General features: G+C 37.2%; 1 protein-coding gene across 2 annotated transcripts in view; it reads right to left on the minus strand.

The window, feature by feature from the left end:
- The window catches only part of PUM3 (pumilio RNA binding family member 3), a 35,466-nt gene that overhangs the window by 18,946 nt on the left and 2,543 nt on the right, over positions 1-13,977 (minus strand). Inside the window, exons 3-11 of one of the 2 annotated variants that reach the window (XM_072404209.1) lie at positions 13,309-13,515; positions 10,268-10,403; positions 9,210-9,285; positions 8,128-8,221; positions 7,218-7,284; positions 5,414-5,588; positions 4,229-4,332; positions 1,512-1,590; positions 1,061-1,159 (exon numbers count right to left, since the gene is read on the minus strand). In XM_072404209.1, the coding sequence (XP_072260310.1) occupies positions 1,061-1,159; positions 1,512-1,590; positions 4,229-4,332; positions 5,414-5,588; positions 7,218-7,284; positions 8,128-8,221; positions 9,210-9,285; positions 10,268-10,403; positions 13,309-13,515 (1,037 nt within the window). Of the gene's footprint in view, positions 1-1,060; positions 1,160-1,511; positions 1,591-4,228; positions 4,333-5,413; positions 5,589-7,217; positions 7,285-8,127; positions 8,222-9,209; positions 9,286-10,267; positions 10,404-13,308; positions 13,518-13,977 lie in introns of both variants that reach the window. The other variant, XM_072404210.1, reaches the window with a different exon arrangement.

Here is a 13,977-nt window from a genome sequence, read left to right on the forward strand (position 1 = left end):
GGTTTACAGCCTATGGACACAATAAATCTGTGCAGTATAAAAAATAGTTTAGTTTTTCCATTGTCTAAGGATAAATGCTGTATAAGGTGCCCTCTAGTGGACACTTCAAACCAATGCATGTAGTTAGGTCAAGAAGAGATACACTCGAGCTAAATTGTGGGCATATCACTTTACAGATCTATGAAGTTGGTTTGGGATTAATACACTAATTTGATGGCAATATCTTACCTTAAACCAAACAACATACCTGCACCAGGTCAGAAACTCCACCATTAAAGTATCAGAATGCCTTCTTAGGAACTAGTATTGCAGTAGAGTTTGACAATTCTGCCTGATGACAATATGCCTCAAGTACACTCAAAACTGCGCATGCGTGAGATCGGCTTTTTTTCCCCTTTTGACAAAAGGGCTCCTTCTGCGCATGCCCAAGGTGCTCTCAAGAGCCTCCCGGGATGCGTGACATAGGTATCCTGGAAGGCTTTGCGCTCCCATGCATTCCCATGAATTAAGGGGGTGGTGCTGCACCCTTTAAAAAAAAAAAAAAATAGGTGTTGCACTTAAAAAAAAACAAACCACAGAATTTTTACCTTCCATAAAAGGGTTGTTTTATGAAAATTCTGAGTTTAGTTACGCTTTAAGTCATAACTTGGGGTGTATGCCTATAAACAGTAAATAACTTGTATACTGAAACCAATAATCTATAATACCACTGGTTATGAAGGACTGGCTATGACTGGGTGATAATCCGACCCTTCCTAAATCAAATCAATTTGATCATTCTCATGGATAAATATCAAACAAAACTAACACAATGTGGTCATCTTTACACATCCTTTTTACAGAGGCTACTTTTCTTTCCCACTATCAAGTCATAAACTGTGTAATTCAAGTACAGGCTGGCAGCAACTATGAGGGTGAATGTTTATGTGGAGCAGTCATTTTACTTGCTGAACAACTCCAGCATTCTGACTATTAGCTGTACAAAGATAGGTAGATTATGTTTAGCAAAAGCCTCAGCAAAATGGAAATTTGTATAAATATAAAAACGTCTTAACCATACCTTAGGTGTTCCATGCCATATACAGTGCATGCCCACTCTGGCACCATCATGTGTATGTATCATGTATATCACAGCTTCTCTGATAGCCTCAATCATTTCCTAAGAGTGAACAAAGAAACAACACTTCTTTACAAATTATATCAATTTGGGTCAATAGTAATTTACACGATTGTATTGAGGGTTAGCTAAAGAGACAGCTCATAATAAACCTCTATCACTAAAATTTCATAGAAGTTAGGAACCATTTGAAAAGGGACTAGTCACTGCTCCAATTTATCCATGTAATGAACATTTTTTATTTATTTGCACAGTTTATTTTCATGATACCAAAGTAAAAAAAAACAAAAAACAAACAATACTAAAAACTGTTAGGACATCTGTAAAGGGACAGGAACAAAGCTAAACCAAATTTAATCAGTTTAGTAATGTGATGTCATTAGTTTTCACTTACCGATCTTATCTTTGGGGTTGAATGGGTAAAAAAGTCCAGAAAAACTTTATGCACCAAAGAATGCTTGATTACAGCTTCCCTGAGGAAAGAAACAATTATTATAATTTGTGACATGATTACTGAGCTACAACACACTATTTCTTAAAAAAGTTACAACAGACTAATGAGCACAAACACTACAAATCAACCAAAATTTTATTTTATAGGATTTGTCAGTCTCTTTCCATTTGTCTTAAGGACTCTGGCCAGGAACTGGAGCTACCAAGTAGTTTTTTTTAACTTTTAACATGTGCACAAAATGGCAGTTACTTGGAAACTGTTCTGTATGTGCAAATTTTAAGAATCATATACAGTGTTCTCCCCAGCCCCTTTTAGCTGGGCGCACCACCCGGCACTTTTCAGTAACCACCCGGTTATTTTTGGGTGGTTACTGAAGAGTTGGGTCACAATACCGGGGTTACCACCCACCTAAAATTTCTTCCCACCCAGCTTAAAAAAATTTCTGGGTTCAACACTGATATAACATATTCAAGGTAAAATTGTACAAAGAAGTCAATAGTAGTAAAAAAAACAAACAAATAAACCTTGCGATATCTTTAGAGTGCCATGAAACTCAGAACTTCTAAAGTTGGATACCCATCCTTACTATCCCCTACTTATCCTCCTCAACATAATTCTAACTTTACTGAGTAAAGTACAGGCTGTATCAAAGAAACACAGTTTTCATAACTGCTGGAAAAAACACAAACCCAATCCATTAAAAACAGGCAGACAGAACATATGCTTCTGTATGCAACTGCTTGTGAGCGTGTGATTGTCTCAACATTTAAAATATGTTTATATGAAAAAAACCTAACCCAAAACAGCATATTCAGCAGTCGTCTACTACTGCTCTAACAAAGGCCGTAGATAATATATTATAGATGCAGTTCTAGATAAAAGTATGCTCTGGGCAGCAACTTGGCAGAGTAGCCAAAACTATATTTCATATTTTACTACTTTAATTGCAGCACTTAATGATATCAGTTGATGATCCCAAGCCAAATTAACTTTTTGTTACTAGTAACTTCGACATTGCAAAAATGATTGCCACTTTAACTATACATATATTTACTAAACAGGATGACAACACATACACAGGTAAACAGGTATGTCTTCATACCACTATAGGTCCAATACACCTGGTGACAATACACCTTTTTAACAATCTTATTTAGGATAGAATAGGGAAGGGATAGAACTTCTGCCTGATTTTATTACTATCTTGTTTGGAAGGATTTTCCTTGTAACAATGCTAGGCTTTAGCACAGAATATCCTGGTTCACCTGTTTGTTGCCCAGGGACTCAAGTTCACCACCCCTGATTCTATGGGAAACAAATGTGTGCCCTTTACCTATGGACTCCTCTATCCTAAACTTTTGTCAGGTCCATATTTATAAATATTGCGTACAAATATCTCTTGATTTTTTTTGCATCTATATAATATGATAAGGGAGAGAACACATAACTTGCTTTCCTTCCAAAGGGATTACCATATTCCATATTGTAGAAGGTACAGCTACTATGACACAACAATTCAGTCCGGGAATGACTAGTAAAGCAGATTATGGTTTGGAGGATTTATTGGCAGTGGATTGAAGGGGATATTATCTGCCTGTGGATTGGGAAGGGGGCAGTGGCTTGAGGTAGATGATGCCTGGCTGTGTTTTTTTTTTCCACACCATCACAAAACATCTTAGCATTTCAACATCCTGTCCATAATGTTCCAGATGTGTTACAACTCCCTTGTTTCCCATCACTGAACAGCCACTAAAAACCAAATAGGTACAATCTCTTCACGGACACACGGTGATACAAGCTAGGGAAAGGCGAAGAACTGTAATGTAATGTAATTTTGTCCAAAACAGATGTACTAAACTTGTATGATCATCTGTCATTGTGAGTTGGAGCTTTGCACCCGTGATTCACACTAACACAAGGCAATAGGCATACACAGAATGTGTAATGCCCTGCAACCAGCGAATATTCCTCTAACCTATGTTCATCCTATGACCCTGTCAGACACAGAATCTGCACCTGCAATCTGAAAACTAGCTATGATGCACAAGAGTTATTAATGCTGGTTCCTACTGCACAAGTAATATCCTTTAGATATGACACTGAGCTAATCAGTTTAGAAAAGATTAGGAGGAAAGAGGTCAATCTCTTAGGGCAAATAGTATAATGACATGGTTAAAACAAAATCCTAAAAGAGAAACAGCTAAAATACCATTTAAAAAGAATATCAAAGGCAAATACACTTTATGTGATAATTCCAAGAGATTAAATACCTTTAGGAGAATGATAAAACCATATACTAAAGAATTATTAGAGATTGGTCTATCATGCTTCACCATGTGTTCATGGCTCAAATTAGGCAACTTTTTTTTGTGCCAGAGAGCCTGGGTTGGAATATTTACACATACATTACTAATGAGATCTGATACATTTTTACAAATACACAACAAATCATTTTATATAATTATTTTGCCATATTATAAAGATTGCATACAATACTCATTTTTGTTTCCAGAACCTGTAAGCAATATTTCTACACTATTAACATTTGTACACTATACTCCACTTTTTAGTAGTTCTGTTGTATTAAGTGTTGTAGTCAATGCAGTTTCAAAGCAAAAATAAAGTAAAAGGTATGCCATCTCCTAACATCAACTCACTTTTGTGCTAGTGGTACAAGGATCTGCTTCATTTCCTCTAGGATGGATTCTTGCTTCTGAGGCTGAGCTTCCAAAACTTTCTCTAAAGAAGGATGAACTGTAGACTGCAAAAATAAAATAAAAGGCCACATAAAGACATTGGAAGTATAGCAAAAACTCCTTTAACATCAGCTAAGCTGAACAATACCCCAGTAGTCATTATTATTATTACACGGTTTTTATATAACACCGACATATTACGCAGCGCTTTACAAAGTCCATAGTCATATCACTAACTGTCCCTCAAAGGGGCCCACAATCTAATGTCCCTTCCATTGTCATATGTCTTTATTACAGTCTAAAGTCAATTTTTTGAGGAAGCCAATTAACCTTACTGCATGTTTTTGGGATGTGAGAGGAAACCGGAGTACCCAGAAGAAACCTAAATAAATACGAGAACTTGGCTGAAATTGGAACCTGCAAACTAGCGCTGCAAAGACAACAGTGCAAAGTGTGAGTGCATTAAAAAAATTGTGTTTGGGCCGGTAAGGTTATTTGGGACACGTGATGTCCCCTCTGCAATAAAAGACTGGCCTGATCACCAGTTTACTCACAAGTAAAGTCTCCCAATTTGTTAACGATCTGATGTTTATATGGCAACTTAGAAAAGACCAAAACAGCTGTTTGTGGAGAATACTAATTCTAACTGTAGTGTTTTCAGTGTGCAGTATATTTTTGAAGACTTTACTATGTCTTGTGTGAACTAGATCATAACTTGTGTTTACAGTGTTGTATATTTGTGTTTTATATCAGAAGTCGTTCCCATTCTATACCATAGCACTGGCAGCTTCAATAGTAAATAGCATTTTGATCAATGTTTGATAATCAAAATATTGATCAAGATCGGCATTGTTTTTAATACATTTTCTTATGATTCAGGGATTTTATCGAATAAAACTGTGGACTAGTGTTTGGCTACAAGGTTTTGTTCAAATTATTTATAATGCAAAAGGGTTAAATTAAAGGAAACTGTAGTGAATATACAATTTTCAGTAACAAAGTATTCATTCAACCAGACTTTAATTTGTTGATTATTTGAATGAAACTGGCCTAGATTAGCATTACTCACACACAAAAGCTTGAACACCTAAACGCTTATTAAACACTGTCGCTTAATCACTATATCCAGTCTTATCTGCTAATTACCTTGAAAAAACGGAATGTGTTTCCATAAAGTTCTTCACAAAGCATGTTCCTCTGCTCTAAAATGGCTTTGTGATTGTAGGCATATTCAACAATATATGAAGCCTCTGAATGTCTCAACAATTTCTTCACCTGTCCTTTAAAGCTTTTAATGATTTCGGCCACTTGAGGTTTTGACCTGTAAATATGAACATATATAATTCAACCGAAAATACAAGACTTTATAAGATTTTTTAATGGAGCAAGATATTATTTTATGGATTTCAGATAGTAAAACAAAACAAAAAAACTCAATAGACTGAATGGGAGCACAGAGGCCCAGGAGGCTTCTGGAAGCTCTTTTAGCACATGCAATGGCACAAGGGGCTTTCTCCTGCAATGGAAAAAAAATGCCGAACTTACGCATGGGTGGTAAGATCGGCATTCTTTTTTTCTACCATTCACAGCAGGCTACGTCACCCGATCTCGTGCCTGCCCAGTGCAAGATCGGGTGACATACCCAAAAGAAGAAAGCAGACGAAGATGGTTACACCCAGCGCTTCCTTTGCACCAGGACGAAGGAAGATTACAGGGCCCAAATTGAGGACAAGTAAGGAGAGATCGGGGGGCCCTGTGGAAATAAAGGTAAGTATAATTTTTTCTTTTTTAGTTCCGCTTCAGCTGCTTGTTACATTGATGGTTGCTACATTTGGCTGCTTTATTCAAATTGGATTCACTAAGCCTAGCTAAAGTGATCCACTACGGACATAAAAATATAAAAAAGAAAAACCTACAAATAGTCTAAACACCTCTAATAAAGAATTGCATGGGGAAATCAGTCATGACATCTGGCATAAAAACTGACAGCATTGTAGAAGGTATTTCAGAAATGCAGCTAACTGAAAAATTACCCTTTTGTAAATAATTTATTACGCTTTCATGATTAAACAAAACAGCAAGGAAGTTTTTCCTAATGAATATGTTGATAAAAAAAATTCATTATAGAGCACATTTTTTTTCAATCTTTAGAAGACCAGGTGCAGCCCACAATGTGTTTGACGTAAAATAACAGAGAAGAACAATATCCTTTTTAATGACTAAAAGGTTGATCACAAGTACATTTAAATTACTATTTATTAATAATTTATATATTATTATTTTATAGATAATTATTTTTATATTAGGCTGGGTATAACACTTCCATAGGCAAACAAAGTAATTATCACACATCTATTCATCAGGCAAAGGAACAAACAGTACTACATGTAAACCTAAACATTCTCCATGAACTGATTAACCCCCCTGGCAGCCTCTCAGTATTTTTATGTCAAAAGCATTACATTGTTTTGCGTGGAAATTTGTTGCTTAATATTTTAGGCCTTAAATTCTTAGGAATAACCGGGTATGATAAAGTTTGAAACACAAATCATAAATTATAATATAATAAATTATAAATAAAAATTATTAAAAAAAATAATGAAATAATATATTAGCAATAAATTTATTTTACGCATCACATCGATTAAGCTTAGGATGCGATGCAGAAGCCGGCCAGAGATCGCTGGAGGATGCCGCTGGATCGTGGCTCGGGGTTCCTGCTTTTGGTACATAAAATTCACCCCTAGCCACACTCAGGATCACCGCCAAGGTGGCTAAAGCACAAGCCAGCTTCTGAAAATAATAACTCCTCTTTATTTAAATATATATTTTTCACTTCTTACTTCTGATCATTATTTTCCATTTATTTTCTTCACAAGATCAACCACATGAAAGGTATTGGAAGATTTACAAAAGTACATAAAGAAAGTAGAAAATCTGAAAAACATACCCATACATCAGGAATTTTCTAACAATATTTCTGGCATACTTTGATTTGCTCAAGTCCACTATGTGTTCTGTAAAATAGATAAGCGATTATCAACACATTTTATTGCACTGAAAATAGATATGAAACTTAACTTACATTTTTAAAAAAAAATACTCCAACACTGGCCAAATTCTAGGATTTAGAACATTTTAATATACAACTAATATATTTGGTTTATATTTTAAACAGTGTTGTCATCTCTACCTGCTAGACAACCGAGCTCTTCCTGATCCCCTGCCCCTCTCTGACCTATTTTACATACAGACATTGATTTCTTTCCCAGCAGAATAATGTTGTTGCTCTGACTACCAAGTGTCTGGTCGAACACCTTATGTATGGAAAGGGTCAACAGGAAATGAGCTCCAAGGAGCTGCGACTTCAAGAATGTGGGTGATATTGTTACAAGGAATAATAGAAGCAGCTTTAACTACAAGGACAAGGTAAAAGCAAGAAGATAATGCTGTAACACAGGGGTCCCTCCGACAGCTGGGTAGTGAGAGCACGGAGACCAGCAGTGGTTCGTGGCTCTGGCCGGTGCTGCCCGAGCGGGGTCAGGAGAATGACCCTACTGGGGGGTTTTGCACTGTCCAGGGCTGCGGGTGGGTTATGTCTCTGGACTCAGTCCTGCAATGGGAGAGTGGGCAGGTTCTGGCATGATGACAATGTCACTCTGGGGGAAGTTTCTTACCCTTTGAGTGACACACGGCTCCCCGCGCATGCGCGGCCCAGGGTCCGGAGATTTAGTGGTTTGTGAGCTCCAAAAGGTTGGAGACTACTGTAACATACCATAGACAGGGTGAGAAAGGTTTTAGGGTACATTTGTGAATGCTTAGACAAACAATGTATTACAGTATACCAGATAACAGAATACCTTTAAGCTCTTCAAAAACATCTTGCCTTCTTTTTTCATTAGCATGTTTTATGTAACATTGGATAACCCTAGTCGTATCATGAGCAAATGCAATCTGTAAGAAACAAGACATGAAAAAGAGATAAATATCAAGGCAAGTAGTTAAAATGTAAATTTTACTAAACGATCCTTTAATGGAGACGAATGGGTAAAAGACAACTAAAATCATATTGTCAGGCAGAACTGTTCATACAAAGCTGTTCTACCAGTCCAACTAATATTACTCAAAAAGTATCCAGAGTTAAATTGGAAAGATTTACTTTCACCATTTCCTGTCCTGCTGACATTTTCCTAGACACAAATTAAGGGAACCATTACAACAGCAACACGGACAGCATTCCAAAATGCATTCATTTAGCAAAGTAAAGGTAAGCTAGAATCCCCGTTAGATTTTAAATTGCTGTCCATGTCCCTGTTTCAGATTTTCAGTCACTTCTGCCTGGAGAAACTTTTATCAGAAGAACAGCAACAGTTCTTCAATCAAAAAAGGAAAAAAATAGGCTTTGGCTTCTTACAAATTGTTTCCAGTGTCCAGCACAGTGCAAAACTGCTTATTGGCCCATGTTAAAGGGCAGAAAAATGGTATATGTGTCAAAAGGTACAGAATTTAGATTTAAGACCTTTAACACTATAAAAATCACACGGGTATGCTAAAGAGTTTATAAACACAAGATAAAAAAAGATAAAACTGGAAATTTCCATAATAGGGATGTACACAGCTTTAGTTGAAAAATATTAGATGACAAGGAAGTATTAGATACCACTTTATCCACATTTAGGAGCATGTATGTTCCACATTTCCTAATTGCTTTCAGATACACTGCAATAATCAAGTCTCAGGGGAAGCCAATGGCTTATCTAAATGTAATAAATATTGACCTGCTATGTAGTTTAATTAAACTGACTGATTTGTCTCAAGGCCAGAGCAGCTCACATTGATTAGCTGCTAAATAAAAGCAATTAGGGCTGAAACATGTAGAGCATAAGCCTCATATTATGTGGTCTGACTTTGGCCACAGGACCGTTCAATCACATCCACTCACACTTTTCACATTGCCCCGAAGAAGCTTCTCAAGCTCGTCCATTAACTTGACTCTTTTTTTGACATTACAGTCTTTCCTAGAAACAGACACGATATAACAGAATAGGATTACATAAAGGTTCAATTTTTTTAACATTCTATAATCAAAGATGCAGATGTCATTAGAAAAAAAACACAATGCGTGAATAATTAACAGTTTAAACAATACATTTAAACATGCTAAAAATCTATTTAAAAAAATAGAAGCTAATGTAAGAATATCTATGCATATATGTAAAGAAGTGTGTATCACAGACTTTAGCAAAAAGATATTTTTGTAATTAGAGTTACAATACTACAATTTTGATAAAATTATTTATAGGTTAAAAATGAATATGGAGGGGACCTATTATTACAGCATGGTCACCTCCCTACCGCCCATCCTTTGACTAAGGAAGTGAAGGGACAGGAACAGAGGAACCTTCTCCTTTATAACACTCCTAAGTTTGAATCCCTACCAGCACACTACTTGCAAGGAGTAACATGTTCTCCCTGTGTTCTCAAAGGTTTGAGTACTCTGGTTTTCCCAAACATCCCAAAAACATGCAGTAAAGTTTATTGGCTTCCCCAGATGCAACTTTTGGTATGTGTGAAAAACCAGGAGCACAACATTTGCCAGGCACGAAATGGTTCAAGCGGCTTTAAAGCTGTCCATATCAAATATGTTTGAAAGCACAAATCCTGCAGAGAAAACATAAAACCAACTCCTATTATTGTCCAGACACAGTCAGAGGCAGGTCTAGGACAACCTAGGCTCAGAGATGTCGGCTGAATGATGCAAGCCATCAAACTACTGCAGGTAAAAAGTATGGAATGAAGGTGTTTTTGTCACCTTTTAATTGGATATTATTTTTTAGCCTTTTATTTTTGGGTGCTTTGAGGTAGATGTTGAATTATTCAAGTTTCTGCCTACAGAAGCAGTTTATTTTTACACTTTTGTTTGTTTTATCTAGTGGCTGCCACATACATGATGGTCTGGACCATGACAAGACTTAGATAATAGAAAACAGATATTTGTACCTTCTAATTTGCTCCCAAATCTGCTTGGATTTTGTCATGATGTCATAGTTACTCTTTTCGTTTAGCTGCCTGGTTTGCTTCAATTCCTTCTTCTTTTTTTTGAAGTCCTCCCATTTTGGCTTCTTGGCTTCAGAGCCTGCAAGGAAAAGAGGCTTTAGAAATGTCGACTGAATATAAAAAGCAGTGTTCTCCCCAGAATTTTTTTTCAGCCGGGTGGTAGGAAGCTATAGCCGGGTGGTAAAAAAGGGGGTGTGGCAAAACACGGCAAATTTAGTGCTGTTTATCCGCAGTGTGTAATGTCATCGGCAGCGCAGTGTGATCACTATGTGAGTGTAAAAGCTGCTTGTCATATTCTGCAGCCTAACAACTCGCTGTGTTCAAACTTTCAGATCTCCTAAACCGCTGGTTGTAATAACTTGATATTTTTAAGGTACACGTGGAGGCATAGAAAACTGAAACTGTAGGTGCAAGTGGGGGACACTTGTGGCTAAACCTTTCTAAAATGTAGTTAGTATGGCATTATGAGAACATAAATCTCTACCTAGCAAAATGTGCTGCCTGCTCTGTTACACATATCTGTCTGCATCTTACCTCAAACAGCAATTTCTCCAGAATTAAGAGGTGCAGGGAAACAAAAATATAGGTGGAAGTGGGAGACACGAGGGGCGATCACCTTTCATCACCATGGCATCATTACAATATTAAAAAAAAAAAAAACTGTCCATCACAATGCACTTCCTTGTTACACATGACTGTAACCTTCCAGTACCTAAACCTCAATAACATTTAGTGGGCAGAATTCATTTTCTAATGGTGCCATAGTGATGACGTTTTAGGGGATGTTAGTCACAGGTGTTCCCCACTTGTACCTATATATTTGGTTTCTTACGTCTCCACATGAATTGAAGTTCAGAATGTTAGATAAGTGGACAGGAATGTGTAACAGGGCAGGGAAGACCATTTTAATGGGCAGAGTGTTTTATGTTCTAATGATGCTGTAGTAATGAGATTGTAAGGGGAGAATGTGCCTGACACTTGCACCTATATTTTCAGTTTTGTACCCCCATCTCAGAGAAATTGGTGTACAAAGAAGAGAAGCAGGCAGTAGTTTCATAGGTATAGATTTGTGACAGGTAGGTATATATTTAGGGGCCCCATCCCAATGCTCCGTGCTATGTTAGTGGCTCCGGGGTCCCCTATTTGCACTTTCAATTTAGGACTCCTAGTTGCACTTTCCTCAGAAACAGCAACCCCAACATTTAATTTTCATAACTTTTTACATTTGTGACCCCCATATCTTGATATTCGTTAAAGCTGGGGGGCTGAAATTGTAATACCTAGTATCTATGAGGGTCCCCTGTACACCCTGAAAATTACAGGTCATTGTGACATACATATTAGGAGATATGGAGGTTTGTACACAGAGCTGTGAGGATGCAGAATGACATGCAGAGCTAGAGATGGATACATTTCACAGGCAGAGCTCGTGCTATGAGATGGGGGCGGGGCTGCCTATGTCTCCTTCACATGAAAGCTGCACAGGAGGACACAGAGCACAGAGCAGCTTCACTGAGATCCGTGCATCTGAGGATGAGAGCTGCTGAGAGATATGCTAATATCCAAGTATCTCTTACGTAAACAAAAAAACATCATATTTAACTAAAGTTAAATTAAAAAAAAAAAAACTTTTTCCACTCGATTCTATCTATTCCATAGTTTACAAACCCAAATAACCCCACAGCTAACCAAATTGGTTTGGAGTGTAACACTTAGAATAGTGTACATAGTGCCCCACACATATGGTCACTATAGTGGTCAGTGTAGTACCCTAGAAATTGGAGGGCAGGGTGATGTGCTGCTTACATGTAAAATATGCAAACTTATATGGGCTATCAACATCATACAGTGCCCCTACACAGATAAATGTAGCAAACATGGACTTGCCAAGACTCAGACAGAACTCTGGAGGTCTCAAGAACTAACTGTCTCAGCCCACTCCACCAGGTTCCGGCAGCATCTCCTTCACTTACTTCTGATTTGAATGAGGCTAAAAACTACTGCCTGCAACACTGTCCCACTAGCACAGCGTACAAGACAATATCTCACTGCATGCCAAAGGTTGAAGTGTCGATGAGCAGAGGATTGGATTAGTATGTGCTGCTGCTTTCAGCTCTAAACCTTATTACAAAATGACACAGTAAATAGATTGAGGCAGTTTAGTAAGAAATAAAATGCTGGGAAGCTGGAAAATATACTGGGCAACCTCCCCAGCTAAAAAGGCCGTGAAGAAGAATGTACCCTGCAAGAAAGACAAAACAGATTGCCCAGGGTGGATTCTGCCACATGAACTATATGTGGGACCCAAAAGGTTTACATAATACCAAACCTTGGATGTAGAGGTTGCATTAGTTTTCTTTTTACCAGCTCTTTCACTCCTGTATTTATCAGCAATAAATGTATGTGAGCAATAGTTTTGCAGCAATTAAAACACTTTGAACATCTCTCCATTTATTTATTTCCATTTTGGATTGATGGGACTAGTAGTTACAAAAGAAAGATAAGCTTGTGTCCTTCCAACTTACCAGTAAAGTGCCATGTATTACTTTTCAGGCTTGAAAGTTAAATATGCTTTAAAGCATAGTGATTTTTTTAATACGAACCCCATGTCCTTAAAATAATACATTGCTTAAAAATGCTAATTGACTGATTAAACATTTGGGCTTACATACATACGTGGAACTTATGCCAATTTTGTTTCCCTTTTTGGTTAGTTTTGGCTATAAAAGAAGCAGGTTAGAATCTCTTTTAGGTCTGTATTGCTGTATTACCATTGGATAGTTCTTAAATCCAACATACAAAACTAGAAGTAATCACCCTAAAATAAAAAAACAGCTCACTTTTAAACAATTAAGGACATTTTTGTAACAACAAGTTACAAAGTTAAGTAAGGCCTTAGAATTGAAAGAGGATATACTTTTTCCCCCCAAAATTACTGTACAATAAAACTCTTACCAATAAAAAACAAAATGCAATAAACTTACCGCCTTCTTGGTCCTCTGCTGAACGTTTTCTCGGCTTCTTTGTGAAGCCATCCCCCTGTTTTGTCTTCTTGGATCCAAATTGTTTCACACCGGCTTTGCCTCCCTTTTGGACGCCCATTTTCTTACCCTTTTCAAATTTATTTACTTTGGCATTTCCCTTTGGACTCCATCCAGTGTCTTTGCCATGATTTTTTGGGGAGCCAAATGCTATGGGGTGAAAAAAAGGAAAATGTCTAAATCTACATTTGATAACAAGAGGTTGTATTACAAAAGTGTTCTAAAGAATGGTCAATAAAAAGGCTCTGGCGCTTTACCTATTTAGGGAAAGTGATAAAACATCTTGGGAGCCCACCCTGACCCATTTAAACTCACATTACAAAGTGTCCCTGCCACTCTGGGTGTCAACATCTGTGTATACTCTATAGATAGATGGCATCAGAGCCGACACAGGATTCATAATGTCCTCCTAATCAGCTGACACATGTTCTTCTATATGAAGCACTTGATATTTATGATGAGGGTGTGTGGGTGGTGGTAGTTACATTTTTCTTTAAGGCCATGGTGATGTGGGCCAATAAAAGAAAAAATAAGGCTTCCATGACAAATATTGATAAAAACCCAAAAATGAAAGTTTAGACACATCTGCCCAATCCAATAGATTAACTAGAT

The sequence above is a fragment of the Pyxicephalus adspersus genome, chromosome 3 (genome assembly GCF_032062135.1).
Source record: "Pyxicephalus adspersus chromosome 3, UCB_Pads_2.0, whole genome shotgun sequence".
Taxonomy (NCBI): domain Eukaryota; kingdom Metazoa; phylum Chordata; class Amphibia; order Anura; family Pyxicephalidae; genus Pyxicephalus; species Pyxicephalus adspersus.